Here is a 20,985-nt window from a genome sequence, read left to right on the forward strand (position 1 = left end):
TCCGGATATTGCATTGTGATACTCATTCTAAGCATCTCAACTCTTGTGTAAACAGGAACAAAATAAAAGCAACTAGACACAATGTTGAGCAGGGAGGAGCCAGAGGACAGGAAAGAGGGGAGGAGCCAGAAGGTAGGATATAAATGGGAGGAGAAGGGGTGAGAGCGAGCCAGGAGAGCAGAGCTGGAGGAGAGATCTTGGAGGACGTGGAGCATGAAATAGACCTAAGATTTCACAAAAAAGCAAGTGTAATGTGGGAAATCTAAATGTTAGGAAACTGAGGGCTTGGAGGTTTAGGAGGGAGTAAATATTGCCCAGCATTGTGTTCTAGGTTAACTAAAAACCCAGTCTCTCTCTGGTGATTTGGTTATACAGCTGTTTAAGATAAGCAGCAAGCTTTACTAGAAGATAAACCAATAGTAAATATTAATCGTCTCTTACAACACCTACTCTAATGCTATGCCTCCTAATCCTTCCAAAACAGTTCCACTAACTGAGGACCAAGTTCAAACACACTCAAACTATCACAGCAAGTATTGTATATAGAATGTCTAAGAGCATTAGGGGAAAGAGAAGTATGTTTGGCGTTGAATGAATCACTTCTTTTAATCTTCCAGTCTTCCAAGAAACCATAGTTTTCCTTTTTTGTAGATGAGAAAACTGAGGACTTCAGATTATGAAATATAAGTTATGATTTAGAACCTGAGCTTACACATTAGTTATTCCAGATATTCTGCTTTCTGCAGAAGCTGTAACAACTTACAACTCTAGCTCAGTCAAATAATGTTGAGAAGTTATTCTGAAATCAAAGGTGATTTGTGCAGCTATTGGAAACATTGTGTCTTAAGAAAAGCTATACGTGCCTTATAAAGAATATAAATAGTATTACAATTTTTAACAGCCTTCTTCTGTTGTTATTATTTCCTCAGATCCCCAGATGTCCAGGGAGATTTTTGGTTTTGCATTAAAAGCAATTCGTCCTCAGGTAGTATTAATATTACTCTTGAGTCTTTTACAGTTGTACTTGTGATTTTTAAACAATGATGATTTCTTTTTTCTGCAATAGATTGAGATGAAGCGATATGCTGTGCCCTTGGGTAAGATTCTGTATTTAATAAGGTAACAGTTTAAATTACATCAGTTAGCATCGTGAATATGGTTTTGTTTAAGCTAGAATGAAAGCAAGTATAAAAGTTTCTGTGATATTTCACATGTAATTGTTTATAATGGAACCTTAAGATTTTATTAATTTAAGAAGACTAATTTAAGCACATCATCTCTTACTGGGATGATCACACATGCTACGTGATATATATATATATGTGTGTGTGTACTTATATACAGATAGATGTATGTATATACATGTTTGCTACATATATACGTATATGTATGTATTTGTATATATACATATGTTATATACATATATGTGTGTATATGTATATACACACACACATACATACACATATGCATACATATATTTGTTAGTGGCTGCCTAGGGACTTTACTCAGTAAGTAAAGGTACTTGACCCCAAGCGTGATGACCTGAGTTCCATCCTCAAGACCCATGTGTTGGCAAAAGAGTGTTGACTTCTGCAAATTGTCCTTTCACCTTCATATTTGTGCAGGCCCCCACACAAAAACGTAATGACAAAACTTTTCAAAAAGAATACACTTTATATGTTAATGTAATTAGAGTCAATAGTCAAAAATATGTTTTATATCCATATAGAATATACATATACATACATATATATATATATATATATATATATATATACACTAATTAGTATATAATTTAGGAGACTCAAGCTATTTAATTATTCTGTTGTTGCAACATGGTTTCATGTTGCCTAGGGTGGCCTTTAACCTTACTATGTAGATGAGGACCTCCACTTTTCTATTGCTTAGATTTTAGGCATGTGTACCATACCTTTTTATTCCATGCTAGCTACCAAACCTAAGGCCTTATGCATGTTAAGCAAGCACTCAACCAACTGAGCTACATCCTCAGCCCATAGGCTTTTTGATTTTGCATTGAATTAATAAGTCTAGGTCCAGTTTTTGACTCTTGTTTGGTGCCACGTCATTTGGCTAAGTCAGTGTGAAGACTGGGAACATGGAGGGCACTTGAGATCACCAGATTATAATAGGGTAATGTACTGGATCTTCTTTTTGTTTGTGTTTTGAGACAAGGTCTCTGTATAGCACTGGCCGTCCTGGAACTTACTATGTAGACTTGGCTGGCCTCAAACTCACATCCACTTGCCTTTGCCTCCCAGGTGCTTAATGTTGTGTGCTACCATGCCTGGCTCTACTAAATTTTCTTGAGCATGGTTTTAATTTTAACACATACAGGAAACTTTCTTAATTCTTTTTCTGGCTTTTTTGAAATATTTTAAATGGGATGGTTTTTGTATTTGCAGCTGGCTTACGATTACTTACTCTACATGCATCTCAATTTACTACGTGCCTTCTGGACAACTACATTATTTTATTTGAAGTACTGTCAAAGTGGTGCAACCATCCAAATGTGGAATTAAAAAAAGCTTCACAGTCAGCCCTGGAGTCATTTCTGAAACAGGTATTCATATTTAGCTTTCATTACAAGTTCCTCAAAAGAACTGAATTCCAATCTTGTAATTTAAATACAATGAGTAGAAACTATGCATGTGTGGGAAGATGGGGTATGCCTGTGTATAAGAAGGCTAGCAACTGTTGTTCTTGCTTGTCATCCCAGCCCAGGGAGGAGGATTTTTGGAGGCCAGTCAGCCTGAGCTACTCAAAAGAAAACAATAGCCAGGCAGTGGTAGCATACTAGCATTTAGGAGGCAGAGGTAGGCAGATCTCTGACTCTGAGGCCAGCCTGCTTTGCAGAGTGAGTTCCAGGACTGCCAGAGCTGCACAAAGAAACCCTGTCTCAGCTACCCCTGCAACACACTCAAAAGCAAAAAACAAAAACCAGCCAACAAATGTACAAAGAATACTTTCAAATCTGCTATCCTCAAACCAAGAAAACAAACATTTCACATTTTTGGTGACCATTTTCTCCACCCTCCCCTCCATTATTTTAATATAAAGAAATATTATTTGTAATTTTTGTACCTTCATGAGTTTTTTCTACAGCATTGAATGTTTCCCTAATAGGAATCATGAGATGTACATGATTAAATTTTATTAGTAGTGTAATGTGTCACTATGAACACGATGTTACAAATTATTTTGTGAGATAATTGTTTTAATTTTTTGCTGTTGTAAGTAGTGATAATTGGATAGAAGTGCATGAAAAGGACAGAATTTTGTACTAAATTAATGGGAGTTTAAGTGATTAAATATTTTATGGTAAGATGAAAATCTTCATTAATTAAGTAGATATTATGTAATTCATTTTTGGTGATATTGGTTTTTTTTTTTTTGAAATAGGCTCTTATTCTGTAGCACAGGATGACCTGAAATTCAATGTGTAATGCAGGCCTTGAACTTTCGGGAGTTTTATAAGGTCAGCCTCCTAAGTGCTAGGATAACAGTGTGAGCCACTATGGTTGGTTTAATTATTTACTTTTTGGGAAACATATTCATGACATGCTTTATACATGGAAAGTTTTTGAAGCAATGTGTATGACAGTTTTATGTTTTTAAAATAAATGGGGAGTAAAGAGCCGAGAGAGACATGGTTAACTATAATGCCTTTGGGAATAATTACAGAGCATATTGGTAAGTTAGCAATGAAAGTAGTGGATTTTCCCACCCTGCCTTTGATAATTATGAATTTTTGTAGAATTTGTGCTAAAATTAGGACTGCTAGTTTGAACTCTCATGTTCTTGAACATGGGGTCTTTATGTGATAGTACTGGCTAGTTTTTATGTCAGCTTGACACAAAATAGGGTAATCTGGGAAAAAGGAAGTGTAATTGAGAAAATGCCTCCATAACATTAGCCTGTAGGCAAGTATTTTGGTCATTTTTGTGATCGATGATTGATTTAGGAAAGTCTATGTGGGCAGTGCCAGCCCATTGTGGGCAGGTGGTCCTGGGGAGTATAAGAAAACAAGCTAAGCAAGCCAGAGAAAGCCAGTCAGTGAGCAGCATCCTCGATGGCCTCTGCTTTACTTCCTGCCTCCAGGTTACTGTCCTGGTTGAGTTCCTGCTTTTACTTCCCTCAGTGATGGATGGGCTGTGATGTGGAAGTGTAAGCTGAAATAAACTCTCTCTTCTCTAAATTGCTTTTGGTCATGATGTTTATCACAGAGTAGAAATCCTGATTAAGACAATAGTGATCTCAAGCGTATTTTTACTCTTCCTGCACATAGTTCTAATGCTATCTCTTTAATGCTACCTGGGTCTTAAAAATACCTGAAATGGGCTTGGGACTTAATGAGTAAAAATACAAGCTTGATGACTTGAGTACAGTGTCTGGGACTGACATGGTGGGACCTCTACAGTTTGTCTTACTGCATGTGCACACACACACACACACACAAACATTGTAGTATACATCTCCACAAACAAACAAATAAATAAATATAGCTAAGAAAAAAATTTAAATGTGAATTCCCTCTTTCCAGTTAGCTCCTTCTTTGTTCTGGTCTCTTTTAATCTTTTTCTTCAGGAAAAATGCATCACATACAGTGTATCCTTAGTTAAGAAACTGTTTTTTTCTGAACTTCTGTTAACTAAGCACACTGAAGTAGAGGGTTCTGAGTAAAAGCAATCCAATAGTGTGTTAATAGTCATATTTGTTTAAATCCTTTTGTTTTGCTATTAAATGTTTCTAAAGAGTATATGTCACAATTACAGATTTCATTTACTGTGGCAGAAGATGCAGAGTTGCATAAGAGTAAGCTGCAGTACTTTATGGAGCAGTTCTATGGAATCATCAGAAATGCAGATTCAAACCACAAGGAATTAGCCATTGCTATTCGTGGATATGGACTATTTGCGGGAGTATGATTCATTAATGTATTTTAATTTTAATGTTTTTGGTTTTATTTAATTATTTACAGGAATATAATATGGCATTTTAAAATAGTGTGTTCTACTTGTGTTGATATTATTGGTATTCTATTAACAGTTCAATTTTCAGTGTTTACTATGTTCTAGAATACATTTATTATCTTAGATTCCCCATAATTCACTGAAAAGATGAGTCTGTTTTATACATGAAAAAACCAAGATCGAGAAAAGTCACCTAATTTCTCAAAAGCTACCCTGAGTTGATAGAAAAAAAAAAAAAAAACAAAAAAACCATAAATCTTACCTAGGGCTGATACATGTCTGTGATTCCAGTGTAGGAAACAGAGTAAGGAAAACTAAGTGTTTGTGGCCAGCCTTGGCTATATATAGCTCTAGGTCAGCCTAGGCTATCTAAACACACCTAGGAGATAGTTAACTAAGAAGTATATACATGGACTGCAGAGATGGCTCAGAGGTTAAGAGCACTGGCTGCTCCTTCTAAAAGTTCTTAGTTCAATTCCCAGCAATCACACAGTGGCTCACAACCATCTATAATGAGTTCTGGTGCCCCTTCTGGTGTGCAGGTGTACATGCAGGCTGAATACTGTCTACTTAATAAATAAATCTTGAAAAAAAAAGTACAAACACCTCCAAGTGAACAAAACCTCATGTAAATTCAATTCTGAAGGCTAGGAGCATCCTGTTTCCCTTGTACTCTGCTTATACAGTTTGTACAGTAAAACTATAGTTGTTTTTGCTTATAGACAGAAACTCTTAGGACAGAAAGACATTTACTAAGACAAGCTGGTGGTTGGGGTGGCACATGCTTTTAATTCCAGCACTCAGAAGGGAGTCCAGGACAGACAAGGCTGCACAGTGAGACCCTGTCTTTCCCCACTCCCGGCACCAAAAAAAAAAAAAAGACTTGGATTCCTACCTATAATCCAAGCTTCAGGAAGCTAAAGTGCTACAAGTTGAGGACAGCCTGGATTACATACTAAATTTAAAAGTTAGCCTAGGCCTTATTCACCCTTCCCCTACCCCCAAAGATACGATGAGTAACTCCAGTTATTTCTTAATGGATTCTGTGACATTTCCTTCTAAAAAAAAACTTATTTCTGTCTCTTCTAAAGTTTTCTCCATCAACATCTTTTTATTTTCCTTTCCCTTCCTTCCCCTCTTTTTCATTCTCTCTTTTATTCCTCATTTCCATTTGTTTCTGTCCACTGCTCTAATTATTATAACTAATCTAGAGACAAAATAGGCAATATGTAAGAAGTCTCCTTCTGGAGTGACTAGACTTACAGGACCAGTGCATACTGAGACCTGCCCTTTCGTCAGAGGCCAGAACATAGTTAACAATGTGTATAAGTAGCCATTTAAGCTTTGACTACGCATAATTGTGAAAACTGTAAGATAAACTACTTTATATATAGTAATAAGATAAATAAATGATTTGTTAATATACAGTGGTTTATAATCATGTGTCCTAACATGACATTTTAAGTGCCTTTGTTTTGATGATGATAAGATTATAATTCTGTTTTGACTTTCTTAAAGCCCTGCAAGGTTTTAAATGCGAAAGATGTGGACTTAATGTACATTGAGCTCATTCAGCGCTGTAAGCAGATGTTCCTCACCCAGACAGATGCTACTGAGGATCACATATACCAGATGCCGAGTTTCCTTCAGTCTATTGCAAGTGTCCTGCTTTACCTTGACACAGTAAGTGGAATAGTTACACTGAACATGGTTGTAAGTACTTAATTTCATCTCTATAAGTAATCTTTGTTTTTATTAATGAAAAACATGATTTCTTGATTAAATTATCAACTGTGAAGCTCCTTGATAACAATATAAAATGGATAATTCATCAGAAACTTGATTGTAGATACTAACTTTAATTTTTTGAAACAACAAAATTTAGCAACATATGTCTCACAAGCACCATTATAACTGCTAGCTCTTGAAATCAGCAGCATTGCTTGTGTTTGATCAGCTATCCAAACTCGCTAATACTTTTTCTCACAGTGTATAGTAGGTAAACAACTACTAAGAAATTTGTGTTTGCTAGTATAGCATCATAATTACAGTCTTAGAGACTCCTAAGTAGTTGGAAGGAAAGTATGGAAAGAAGTGAGGTTGCAGGAACTGTAAAGGACTACTTTTAGCTTCTGGCCCTATGTTAGTCCAGAGACTGAAAAGGAACACAGAAGCTTTTGGATGAAGCAGTAAACGTGGTAGGCCCTTCAGGAATTGTAACTGGTGGATCCAGAATGTAGTCCTGGGGTGAGCATCAGGAACTAGAGACGTTCTTGGCTTTCAGATTGTTTAGGTAGGTAAGGCAGGTCACAGTTCTGAGCTAGATACATTCCAGCTTTATTGCCCTTCACCCCCCCCCTAAAAAAAATCCAAGCAGAAACTGGAGCATGTGGCGGGGGTGGGGTGGGGGGATGGGGGAGTAAGGAAGTTGTGACACACTTGAAATCCTCTACTGTTCTGGGCCTTCTCTATGGAAGGACAGAACCCCCTTCACAAGGAATTTTGAGTCATGGGGGTATATTTTAAGTACCCTGTGATACCCACATTTTAGTTGGTATTTGTGTTATGGATTTTGTTGTTATCTAAAGTAGGATTGCTATAACAGTTTCCACTCCTGATTCCTTTTTACAGGGAAATTTTGATGCAGTCCTGGGAATATAAGTGTGTTAAATAGTTGTACAAATCAAAGGTTTTCAAATCAAAAGAATTTCTTGGTTTTTGTATAATTTTACCACTTATTAAAGATGAAAACAAATTTACATACTAATGAGATAGATTGCTTGTTTATTTTTGCATAAAATTTAAATCAGAGTTGCTGCTCTATGATGTACAGTATCTTTTTTAATATTAGTTACAGTTTATTAACTGTATCCCGCTCCCTCATCTCCTCCCAATCCCACCCTCCTTCCCTCATCTCCTCCCTGCCCCTTTCCAAATCCACTGATAGGGGAGGAGGTCCTCCCCTTTAGTCTGACCCTACTTTATCAGGTATCTTCAGGACTGGCTGCAAAGTCCTCTTCTGTGGCCTAGCAGGGCTACTCTTCCCTCGGGGCAGAGGAGGAGGTAGATCAAAGAGCCCACCATTGAGTTCTTGTCAGAAATAGATGTACAGTATCTTTTAGTATTGTTCAGAATTGATAAATGATTTTACAACCACCAATGCTTAGAATACTTCTTGGCATAAATGTATAGCACAAACTGGCAAAAGTATGTTTAGCCCCTTTTTTGAACTGGAAATATTGTTCTAATCCCAAGCCACAATTCATTAAATGATTTTTTTTTTTTAATGAACCTTAAGTCAGCAAAAGCAGGAGTTTTATTGTTGTTTTGCATATATGAATATACATCATGTGTGTGTCTTGGTATCTAGGGAGGCCAGAAGAGTATACAAGATCCCCTGGTACTAGAGTGACAGACAGTTGTGAGCACCATGTGGGCACTGGGAAACAAACCTTGTGTAAGAGCAGCATTTGCTGCCAACTGCTGAGCTATGTCTCTAGCCTCAGACAGCAGCTTTTAAAGGCAAACATTCTAGCACAATATAACTCAAAGATACAATAATTTAATACTTACATGCTAAGGAATGATAGAAAAATAATCATTTTTTTGTTATCAGCCATTGTTCATAAGAGGAAAAAACTCACCGTGTCAGATAAAACACTATAATTCATAATGCATTTTTGAATTTGAACTGAAGTGTTTCAAGCAATACATACTACATGGCAGGATGCAGAGTGTGTGTTCTGGACCTAGGGTGTGGTGAATTCATGTGATACAACAGGCAAGCACTTCTAGGATTTTCATTTTTTAATTTCATTTAAAAAAATTAGCTTTGTGTATGGGTGTTTTGCCTGAATGTGTGTCTGAGTACCACATGTATGCCTGGTGCTGTCAAAGGCCAGAAATACTAGATCACCTGGAACCTGGGGTTATGGGTGCTGGGAATGGTGCTGAGACATTTTTCCAGCCCCATACCTATTTTTTTATGCTTGATTTTTTAAAAATAAACTTTTCATCTGGGTATTTGGAAATGTTTTACTATTCTGATATTTCTTTTATTCCCCATAGTTGACTCAGCAGTCCCATATTGGATCACCACATACAATTTAAAAAGTTGGAGTCTACAGAAGGAAAAATAGGTGTTCAGTTTTCCATCATTCTAAAAGACTCAGATCGCCCTTAGGATAGAAGTGCAATGTAAATGCCACTTGTTTGCTATGGTTTATTCTGGCAGCTGCAATAATGAACGCTAAGTCTGATAGAGGAGTTAACAGTTTTCATTTACCTGTCATTACTTCAGTAGTAATGAATTTTAGGTATAAATGTTGTTCTTATATTTATTCCTTGTTCTAATTTTGCATTTGTTCTCCATTTTTTGGTAGGTTCCGGAGGTGTATACTCCAGTTCTGGAACATCTCATGGTGGTACAGATAGACAGCTTCCCTCAGTATAGTCCCAAAATGCAGTTGATGTGTTGTAAAGCAATAGTAAAAGTTTTCCTAGCCCTAGCAGAAAAAGGGCCAGTTCACTGGAATTGCATTAGTACTGTGGGTAAGCTTGCAGTTTATTTCAGTTCTTAATTGTGGTACATGTTAAACATTATTTATTTAGTTTATATATATTTAATGAAATATTTAATGAAAATCTGGTTCCCTATTTTTTTTTTTGTGCACATAGTATTTTTTAGAGAACTTTTCATTTTAATGAATCAATTTGTTTTTTACTTTATTAGAATTTAGAGTCACTGGTACCTATAACTTCTTCTTTAAATAGAATCTTTTATTTTCTTTCTGACAATTTAAAGCATGTAAACAACACGTCTTGATCATACATACATTTTAGTTACTGATATATTGTTGTGGAGAAATAACACGACCAAGTGACTTATAAAAGAAAGCATTTAATTGGGGGTTTGCTTTCAGTTACAGAGATAGTTCATAGGCATCATGGCAGAGAGGATGGCAGCAGATAGACAGGCAGACATGGTGCTGGAGCAGTAACTCAGAGCTCACATCTGATTTGCAAATTTAGTCAGAGAGAGAGAGAGAGAGACAGGGCCTGGTGAGGCTTTTTGAAATCTCAGAGCCCACCCCCAGTGACACACCTTCTCCAACAAGGCCACACCTCCTAATACTCAAATAGTTTCTTGAACTGGGGACCAAGTATTTGGACATATGAATGAGTCTATGGCTGCCATTCTCATTCAAACCACCATAACCCTCAATTCTTCCCTTCCATACCATCTATGAACCCTCAATTCCTTCCTTCCACTACCCACTTCATGTTCTGTTTTGTTGTTAATTCACTGAGTCCAGTTTCTGCTTGTTAGAATGTTGACTAGTCTAGTTGACTTGATTTTGTGCAGATAAACATAGCTTTAGTGAATTTGTAGATACAGTGACCATGTCATGTCAAGAAGACAGTATTTCATAGCATTCCTCCCTTTCTTTTAGCCCATGCATTCATCTCTTATTCCAAGATATTCCCTGAGCTTTGGGTGTTGATGGTAATACAGATGTCCCATTTAAGGCTGAGCGCTTAACAGTCATTAAGTTTCAGCAACTTGACTGGTTTTGAGTTTGCATTAACTGGTGCCCACTGCAGAAATACTTCTCTATGCATAAAAATTTAGAGCAGATGGAGTACATTCAGAGTAGTCTGGCTGTTGACAAGCATAAATATTTAGAAGGCAGTCTTATAATTTGTCCATTTAACAAAGTAACAGTAGTAGATTGTTCACCAGGGCCTTAGGCCTCCTGAGCTTTTTACCAAGAAGGCTTTTTCTTTAAACATCTTTGGCTTCTGAATCTATTCTTATTTTATTGTATTTTAGACAGGATCTTACTATGTAGCCTGGGCTGACTTTGAGCTCCACAGTTGTCCGGTCTCTGCTATCCAATGCTCAGATTACAGATATATGATACCATAACAACTTTAATTTTGGGCTCTTGATAGTTCAGAATTTAAAAACAAAGATACTAATAAATTTCAAATAGAAAATAAGAGGCAAAATAATATTTGTTGTTTTTATTGAGTAATTATGTTTCTTAATGTTTCCTTTATTATTGCCTTATTTTTTTATTTTTAGTGCATCAAGGTTTAATTAGAATATGTTCTAAACCAGTGGTTCTTCAAAAGGTAAATTCTGTCTGATTCTAAAGTTTCAAAAATTAGTCTTATCATTGGATGTTAGAAACAATGTTTTGCCAGTAAAAAGTATGAAAACCTTTTGTAGTTTTAGCCACCACTAGCCCTTTTCTTGAGACAGGGGCTTATTTATCTCATGCTGGCTTGGAACTTAGCCAAGGATCACTTTGAACTCCTAATAGTCCTACCTGTAGTTTATAAATGCTAGGATTACTGGTGTGCACAAGTGTGTCACATTTATATAGTGCTGGGGATTGAACCCAAGGTTTTATATATAGTAAGCAAGCAATCTGCCAACTAACCCACATTTCCAACCTGTCCCATGCCTTGCATTTTGAAATTTCATATATGATATCAGCTTTTGTTAAATGAGTACTTTCTCTCAGGAATAAAATGATGATACATACACTTTAAAATTTTTTCTTTCAGTATTTATTTGTATGTGTGTGTCTTTGTGTGTGTGCATGCCTTGGTGAGATTGTGGAGGTCAGAGGCAATGTTTAGGATTTAGTTCTCTTCTTTTACATTGTGGGTTCCAGCAATTGAACTCAAGTCATCAGGCTTGATAGCAATTACCTGCTGAGACATCTTGCTGTCGCTGCTACATACATCTTTATAAAGAAAGAAAGGCTTCCTTTCTTACAGCCTAGGAGAAGATTGTAGAACGTGTTTGGAAGTTAGAGGAACATGAATGGACTGAGAGGTTGGGTCACGTAAGAGGATGGTTTGTAGTGGGTTTGGTAGGTGTGTTAACAATGCTCACTGGCTACAGTCACTGTCTCAGCTTTTCAGTTTTCTTATATTATGCTCTTTTACGTGACTTTATTGCAGAACCAATATTGGTTGTTATTGTAGTTTAAAAAATTCTGTAAGTCACTATGTTCTGGCAGCAGTTGTCTCATGTGTATACCGATCAACAGTGGGATGTTTTCTTCCTCTCCTCTCCAGGATATTGAGTCCAAGTCTGAAGACCCTTGGGCTTCGGGGGAAATCAGAAAGGGCAAGTGGAAAGTGCCCACATACAAAGACTATGTGGATCTTTTTCAGCATCTTTTAGGCTGTGACCAAATGATGGTAAATTTGTAAATATATATTTTTTCACTATCCTTCCTTATTTGGGTAGTTTGCCCCATGTTTGCGTGGCAGTCAGAGGACACCTTTTTTTTTTTTTTAGTATTAATTTATTTTACATTCCTATTGTAGTTTCCCCTCCTTCCTCTCCTCCCAGTGTCTCCCTCTCACCTCCCCTTCCCACCATCCTCCTGTTCTCCCTTTCTCCTTAAAAAAGGCTCAGAAAAAGGAGGCCTCCTGTGGATATCAGCCCATCTTGGCATATTAACTTGCAGCAGGACTAGGTATATCTTCGCCTATTGTGGCTAGACAAAGCAGTCCAGGTAGGGAAAAGGGATCCCAATGCAGGCAATAGAGTCAGATACAGCTTCTGCTCCTGCTGTTAGGAGTCCCACGTGAAGACCCAGCTGCACCACTGTTACATATGTACAGAGGCCCTAGGTCCATCCCATGCATGCTCTCTGGTTGATGGTTCTATCTCTGTGAACCCCTATGGAACCATGTTAGTTGATTCTGTATATTTACTTGTAGTCCATGATCTATCTGGCTCCTTCTGTCCTTCCTCCCCTTCCATAGAATTCCCCAAGCTCTTTTTACTGTTTGGTTGTGGGTCTCTGCATCTTTTTCCATCAGTTGCTGAGTGAAGCCTCTCAGATGACAGGGTTCCTTCTCATGGCACAGGTTCCAAGCTGGGCCAGTCATTGATTGGCCGTTCCCAACCATCTTTATCACTGCGTGTCTTGTTGGCAGGATAAATTGTAGGTCTAAGGTTTTGTGGCTGGGTTAGTGTTCCAGTCCCTTCACAAAAAGTCTTTTTTAGTTACATGGGGTGGCCATTTCATGTTCCATATCACCCATTGCTAGGGGTCTGACCTAAGGTTACCCTTCTAGATTCCTGGGAGTTTCCATTGTCCTAGGTTTCTAGCTCATCCCAGAGACACCCACCCCCACATGCCATTTGTTTTTCCACATACTCTCTTTTTCTATCCTTTCATTCTCCTTCAACTTAATCTCTCCCGCTCCCTTACTCCCTTGTCTACCTGGTTCTCTCCGTCCATTCTCACCGATTGTCTATTTGATTTCCCCTTGATATCCTTTGGAGGCCTTTCTTTTTCGGAGCATTTTCTAAGGAGAAGAGGGAAAAGGGCGATTCACGCATCCCCCTTTGGGCTATCCTTGTTACTTAGGTTATTTGAGTCTGTAGTTTGTAGCATGGTTATCTTTTATTTTATATGGCTAATATCCACATATAAGTGAGTACATACCATGCCTGTCTTTCTGGGGCTGGGTTACCTCACTCAGCATGATCTTTTCTAGTTCAATCCATTTGCCTGCAAATTTCACGATTTCCTTGTTTTTAATAGCTGAGTAGTATCCCACTGTGTAAATGTACCACAATTTCTGTTTCCATTCCTCAACTGAGGGACATCTGGGTTTCCAGTTTCTGGCTGTTACAAATAAAGCTGCTGTGTACCTAGTTGAATAAGTGTCCTTGTGGTATGGTGAAGCATCTTTAGGGTATATGCCCTGGAGTGGCATAGCTGGGTCTTGAGGTAGAACTATTTCCAATTTTCTGAGAAAGCACCAGATTGATTTCCAAAGTGGTTGTTCAAGTTTGCACTTCCACCAGCAATGGAGGAGTGTTTTCCTTACTCCACATCCTTGCCAGCATGTGCTGTCACTTGAGTTTTTGATCTTAGCCATTTTGACTGGTGTAAGGTGGAATCTCAGAGTCATTTTGATATTTATTTCACTGATGGCTAAGGGTGTTGAACATTACTTTAAGTGCTTCTTAGCCATTAGAGATTCTTCTTTTGAATTGCTGTTTAGATTTATACCCCATTTTTTTAATTGTATTATTTAGTTTGTTGGTGTTTAATTTCTTGAATTCTTTATATATTTTTGCATATCAGTCCTCTGTTGGATGTAGGGTTGGTGAAGATCTTTTACCAGTCTGTAGGCTGCTGTTTTGTTTTTTTGACAGTATCCTTTGCCTTGCAGAAGCTTTTCAGTTTCATGAGGTCCCATTTATTAGTTGTTGATCTTAGTGCCTGAGCTGTTGGTGTTCTGTTTTGTAAGTTGTCTCCTGTGCTAATGTGTTCAAGGCTCTTTCCTGATTTCTCTTCTAACAGATTTACTGTGTCTGGCTTTATGTTTCGGTCTTTGATCCACTTGGGCTTGAGTTTTGTGCAGGGTGCTAGGTATCGATCTCTTGCATCATTGTTTTACATGTAGGCATCCAGCTAGACCAGCAGCATTTGTTGAAGATGCTGTCTTTTTTTCCTTGGTATGATTTTGGCTTCGCTGTCAAAAATCAGATGTCCATAAATGTGTGGGTTTATTTCTGGGTCTTCAGTTTGATTTCACTGACTATTTCTATGCCAGTACCATACAGTTTTTATTACTATTCCCCTGTATTATATCCCTTGAAATCAGGGATGGTGATAGCTCCAGAAGGTCTTTTAGTGTATAGGATTGTTTTTAACTATACTGGGTTTTTTGTTTTTCCATATGAAGTTGAGTGTTATTTTTTTCTTAAAGGTCTGTAAAGAACTATGTTGGAATTTTGATGGAAATTTTTTTGAATCTGTTTTTTGCTTTTGGTAAGATGGCCATTTTTATTATGATAATCCTACTGATCATTGAGCATGGGAGATCTTTCCATCATGATATCTTTTTTAGTTCTTTTCTTCAAGTTCTTGTCATACAGGACTTTCACTTGCTTAGTTAGAGTTATGAGGTATTTTATATTATTTATGGCTATTGTGAAGGGTGTTGTTTCCCTGATTTCTCTGTCAGCCCATTTATTGTTTATATATAGGAGGGCTACAAATGTTTTGAATTAACTTTGTATCCAGCTACTTTGTTGTAGGTGTTTATCAGTTTATTTGTTTATATAGTGGATTACATTGATAGGTTTTTCTGTGTTGAAGCATCCTTGCATCTCTGGGATGAAGCATACTTGAATGTGGTGGATAGTGTTTTTTTATGTGTTTTTGGATTTGGTTTGGGAATATTTTATTAAATATTTTTACGTCCAAGTTCATAAGGAAGGTTGGTCTGAAATTCTTTTTCTTTGTTGAATCTTTGTGTGGTTTAAGTGTCAGGGTGACTGTTGTGTCATAAAAAGAATTTGGCAGTGTTCCTTCTGTTTCTGTTTAGTGGAATAATTTGAGGAGTATTGGTATTAGCTCTTCTTTGAAAATCTGGTAGAATTCTGCACTAAAACTATCTGGCCCTGGGCTCTTTTTGGTTGAGAGACTTTTAATGACTGCTTTTAGTTCCTTAAGGGTTTTAGACCAACTTGTTTACCTGATCTTGTTTTAACTTTAGCTAAAAGGGTCTAGGAGTGGGTGGGCACAGTTACTTGATGTTCCTGTTGCTAACAGGCCTCAAGGAAAGCAGGTAGAACTGTAGGGACGGAAATGGGGAGAGGGTATGGGATGGAGTTTACTGTTGTTAGAGGGGCTTTCAGGGGAGTTGATAGTTCCAGAGAACAACTTTTTTTTTTTTTTCGAGACAGGATTTCTCTGTGTAGTCTTGGCAGTCATGGATTGCTTTCTGTCCTTGAACTCAGGGATGCCTGCCTCTGCCTCCCTGAGTGCTGGGAATAAAGGCGTGTACTACCATGCTTGGCTCAGAGGACAATTTTATTTTTTTTAAAGATTTATTTTTTTATTATGTATACAGTGTTCTGTCTGCATGCCGGACAGGCACCAGGATTCATTATAGATGGTTGGGAGCCACCAGGTGGTTGCTAGGAATTGAACTTTAGATCTCTGAAAGAGCAGCCAGTGCTCTTAACCTCTGAGCCATCTCTCCAGCCCTAGAGGACAACTTTTAAGAGTCAGTTTTGTCCTTTCACCAAGTGGTACCCAGAGATCAAACTCAAGTTGTAAGGCTTGGGGACAAATGCCTTTATTTTCTTAGCCATCTCTTTAACTTGTTTATTTTTTGTTTATTTCTAACAGAGTCTCTTGTAGCTTCAGCTAGCCTGTAGGTTGCATGTAACTAAGAATCAGCTTGACTTTCTGAGACTCTTACTTCCAACTTCAATCAAATTTTATAATTTGAAAGCTATAAATATGCTCTACTTCTCGTCTTTATTAAGGGACTACATTAAGCAAATATAAACAACAACAACAACAACAAAAAAAAACCAAAAAACAAGTAGACAAGATACCATGTCTCAGAAATACTAAACAAAATATCTCCACAGTTATAGATATCTTAGTCAGGGTTTCTGTTTCTATGATAAAGCACCATGGCCAAAAGCAGCTTGGGGAGAAAGGAGTTTAATTCATTTTACATTTTCATATCATAGTACATCTCTGAAATCAATACAGGGACCACGAGACAATGAAGCAGAGGCCATGAAGGCTACTTACTGAATTGTTCCTCTTTTTATGTCATCCAGGCCGCTTGTTCCAGGTGCCACTCCCCACAGTTCTATGGGCTCCCAACATATAAATTATCAATCAAGAAGATGCCCTACAGGTTTGCCTATAGTCCAGTCCTTTGGAAGCATTTTCTCAGTTAAGATTCCTTCTTCTCAGATGACCCTAGCTTATGTCATGTTGACATAAAAACTAGTAAGGACAGGTGTAAGATATTTATTTAGAGTTGTGTTTTACTTTTAAAAGTTTTTATTTTTTTGTTTTTTTTCCTCTTTCAAGACAATATTTCTTTGTGTATCCTTGGCTCTTCTGGACCTTACTCTGTGAAACAGGCTGGCCTTGAACTAACAGAGAGATCTGCTTGCCTCTACCTCCCAAGTACTGGTATTAAAGGCATGTATTACCACCACCCAGTTAAAAGTTCTTTTTTTAAAGCATATTTAAAATATTGTGAGTCAAGACAGTTAAAAGTAAAACCATAATAAAATGAATGAGGGCTAGTGATGTCACTCACTGGTAGAGCATTTGTGTAACATGTAAACAAAATCCTGGGTTTGTTCTTCAGTGTTGCAAAAACAAGTTATTTTTTAAATAATCTTCCTCATAGCAAGATGCTTATGGTCCTTTTCTCTCTTCTTCATTAAGTCTTTCCCTCCTGTTTTACCTATTTCTCTCTCAGTCATTCTATTCCTCTTCGTGTTCCCCCACGAAGAGTTAATCTCAGAGCCTTGAGTATGCTAAGCACATTTTTCCACTATGCTACACTCACCTCTGTGTATTTGCTAGGCAGATTAATCTAGTTTGTTTGCTGATTCTGAGGGGTCAGTGTGCTTTAATTATTTGCATCACTTGTGTTAAAATAATGCCTCTTGCCTAATACATTGCTAGATGATAATTTTTTACTTTCTGTAGCTAGTATTTCAATATATAGTTCAGCAAAATATTAATAGTTTAGGGTAAGAAAATTTTTACAATACATGATTTCTGTCCCATGAAGAATCATGCATCTGGGGACTAGAGAGACGGCTCAGTGTTCACACTGGCTACTCTTGTGAAGGACTGGGTTCAAATCTCAGTGTCCACATGGTAGTACACAACTGTCTGGAATTCCAGTTCTAGGGTATTTGACACCCTCGCACAGACATACGTGGAGACAGAACACCAATGTAACTAAAATAAAATTTTAAAAAAGCCATACATTTTTTTTCTTAAGTTTAGATAGCATATCGAGTGTATGGAAGCATAGTGACGTACTGCTTGGATGTGAAATAATTTCAGCATTTGGGGTGTAGTTGCAGGTGGCCCAGAAGGTGGAAGCTAGCCCAGGTTATATGAGATCCTGTGAAAAGAGAAGAATGGAATAGGGGATGGAGGGTAACTAGGTAAACAGCGCTTGTTCAGGATTTATGAAGCCCTAGATTTAGTCTCCCTTAACTGAGATGGAGAGAAATTGAGAATCAAAACAAGCTACATAATACTAATGTGTGTTTATACATAGACACACAAAATAATTGACCTAAATGCTTTGACAAAGTTGACCTGTATCCTCTCATTCACTTCAGTGTGTAGAGTATTAAATTATACTATCTGATTAAAATGTCATAATAATTTGAAAAGATATTAAGTTATATATAAAGTTTATATAAAGTTATAAAGATATTAAAAAGGTTAAAGCTACTAAGCTTTGAAGCTTTAAAACACCAGGTAAATTAGTTACAGTTCATATATCATTGTTTCTGTCATACCTCAGTAAACACATACTGAAAGTATACACCATCATGCTTATAAAATATACCATTTAGTCTAAGACTTTTGAACTCTTTTAAATTTTTCTTTATAGGATTTTATTTTAGGAGATGAAACATTTCTCTTTGTGAATTCCTCCCTTCAAAGTCTGAATCATTTACTCTACAATGAATTTATAAGATCAGTTTTGAAGATTGTGGAAAAATTGGATCTTACACTGGAGAAACAGGCTGTTGGAGAGCAGGAGGTTAGAAGTTCTTATCAATAATAATTTTGCATCATTTTAATATCAATTCTTTGCATGCTCAGGTAAATAGCATATCTTCAGGGGAGAAAGAAAAGTTAGTTTCTTTGTAATGATTATGTGCCATAGGTGCTTTTCTGTTGTGTGTAACCCAATGTATAGAATGTGTTATCCGCAGATTATTCAAACAGTGATTTATATGCTTAGTTTGTTAAAATATTTTTTTATTCTTGTGTGTAGTTTGTAAGAACAACATTTGAGAAGCTGAGGCAGGAAGATGATGAGTTCAAGACAAGCCTGGATTACAGAATAAGGCTCTTCCTCAGCAAACCTACATATGGCCAGCACTCGTTAGGTGGCTCACAATTTAACTATAACCACCTCCAGGGAATCCAGTCTGTCCTCTGTAGGCACCATACACATGTGGTATATCACACACACAAACACACACAAAGAAAAGTAAAAATAAATCTTTGAAAAAATTTCTTTCATATGTACATACATATATATATTTATTAATATAAATATATATATATTTATTATGTATACAATGTTCTGTCTGCATGTACACCTGCAGCCCAGGAGAGGGCACCAGATCTCATTGTAGATGGTTGTGACTACCATGTGGATGCTGGGAATTGAACTCAGGACTCTGGAAGAGCAGGCAGTGCTCTTAACCTCTGAGCCACATCTCCAGCCCCTTAAAAATAAATCTTAATTATAATAAATCCACCGGGTTTAGTAGTGCATGCCTTTAATCCAGGAATGCAGCAGGTAGAGGTTTGGGGTCACCCTGTTCTACAGAGCAAGTCCAGGACAGCCAAGGCTACACAGGGAAACCCTGTCTAAAAAAAAACAAAACAAACAAACAAAAAACGAAAACTAACCAAACAAAAAACTAAGCAAAATAAAACCCCCAAAACAAAACAGACAAACAAACAAAAAAGCCCATTCACTTAAGCTAGACTGGACATGGTACCTTATTCTTGTAATTCCAGCACTGTGGAGATTGAGTTAATAAGGTTGCTATGAATTCAGAGCTATCCTGGGCTACATAGTGAGTTCCATGTCAGTATGTATCTGCTTCAGAACACACATAAACATATACATAAATCTTCCCTAAAAATGTTTCCTGGAACCATATATCTGTAAGCCCACCCACAATTTCAAACGTGTGTCATTGTTAATTTTAGTCACTTCTCTTTCTCTGATGTTGTCACCTGCCACCCCTTAATGGCTGGTCTCCTAGTCCTTTGCAGGTCCTCACTCTGTAGTTTTCTTTTTGTTTGAGACAGAGTCCTGCTATATAGCTTAGTGTGAGCTTTTAACTCGCAAGCCTGCATTGGACTCCAAAATGCAAGGTTTGTAGGTATGCACTACCATACATGGTTTGTGTTTTTTCTGTTTAACTTTAGAATTTGAGTGCAAAAATTATATCTTATAACAGATTTGAGGACTTGAACTTCAAAATATGTTGAAAGCTGAGCTGGGCATGGTCGTATGCCTGTAATTCCAGGTCATGGGAGAATGACTAGAAATATGAGGAGTTCAAGGCCATCCTGCACTATATAGCACATTTGAGGCTCTTCTGGCTATATAGTAAGACCCTGTCTCAAAAAATACATAAATAAAATAAAGTCTTCTATTCCCTAAAATAAGTATCTTTCATTTGCCTTATTACTATGCATTATTCTTTTATTTAACAGTTAGAAATCAGTGAGTCAATATTGATACTTTCACCTTTTTGAAGTTTATCTCTGTCAAAGTGTCATCGTTATTTTCAAAAGACAGCATTCCCCTTATGTTGACTATCTGTTGGTTTCTAATACTTGGGATGCAAGAGCAGTAGGCCTGCTATGAGTTATAGGGTGTAGCCTCGGCTACAGAATAAAACCTTGTCTCAAAAAAAAACTTTCAAAATGAAAAAACAATACCCTCCCTACCTTGTATTTTGTATTTGTCCCATTCTTTCGTGTGAGTCCTTTGGCTTTCTGCTTTTATTTCCATTATTCTTCACAAGTAAGCTCTTGAGGACTTGGTTATGTCTTTCTCACTACTGCTTACTTTCCTTATAAACCAGTTCTTTCATTGGAAAGTTACTTAGTAAATGATGTGTTAAATGGAACAGTTGTTGGTTTGGTACCATTTTTCAGGATAGAAGTTCTACTGGTGTTTGGGTGATTCCAACTTCAGATCCAGCCGCTAATTTACACGCTGCTAAACCAAAAGATTTTTCAGCTTTCATTAACCTGGTGGAGTTTTGCAGGTATTTTGTAGAATTTTAATTATTTAAGAGTGAAAACATATATGTTCAATAACTCTAATAAATGAGATCCCTTGTATAAATATAAGAGTTAATATAGTAAATGACATAATCTGAAATTGCTTT

General features: G+C 37.1%; 1 protein-coding gene across 1 annotated transcript in view; it reads left to right on the forward strand.

Moving 5' to 3' along the window:
• Positions 1-20,985, forward strand: part of Prkdc (protein kinase, DNA-activated, catalytic subunit) — a 197,315-nt gene that overhangs the window by 7,013 nt on the left and 169,317 nt on the right. Inside the window, exons 8-17 of the mRNA XM_055599098.1 lie at positions 930-985; positions 1,067-1,097; positions 2,424-2,581; positions 4,794-4,940; positions 6,510-6,674; positions 9,374-9,542; positions 11,080-11,129; positions 12,087-12,212; positions 18,447-18,599; positions 20,750-20,862. Of these exons, the coding sequence (XP_055455073.1) occupies positions 930-985; positions 1,067-1,097; positions 2,424-2,581; positions 4,794-4,940; positions 6,510-6,674; positions 9,374-9,542; positions 11,080-11,129; positions 12,087-12,212; positions 18,447-18,599; positions 20,750-20,862 (1,168 nt within the window). The remainder of the gene's footprint in view (positions 1-929; positions 986-1,066; positions 1,098-2,423; positions 2,582-4,793; positions 4,941-6,509; positions 6,675-9,373; positions 9,543-11,079; positions 11,130-12,086; positions 12,213-18,446; positions 18,600-20,749; positions 20,863-20,985) is intronic.

Source organism: Psammomys obesus, unplaced genomic scaffold (genome assembly GCF_907164565.1).
Source record: "Psammomys obesus unplaced genomic scaffold, mPsaObe1.curated_primary_1811, whole genome shotgun sequence".
Classification (NCBI taxonomy): domain Eukaryota; kingdom Metazoa; phylum Chordata; class Mammalia; order Rodentia; family Muridae; genus Psammomys; species Psammomys obesus.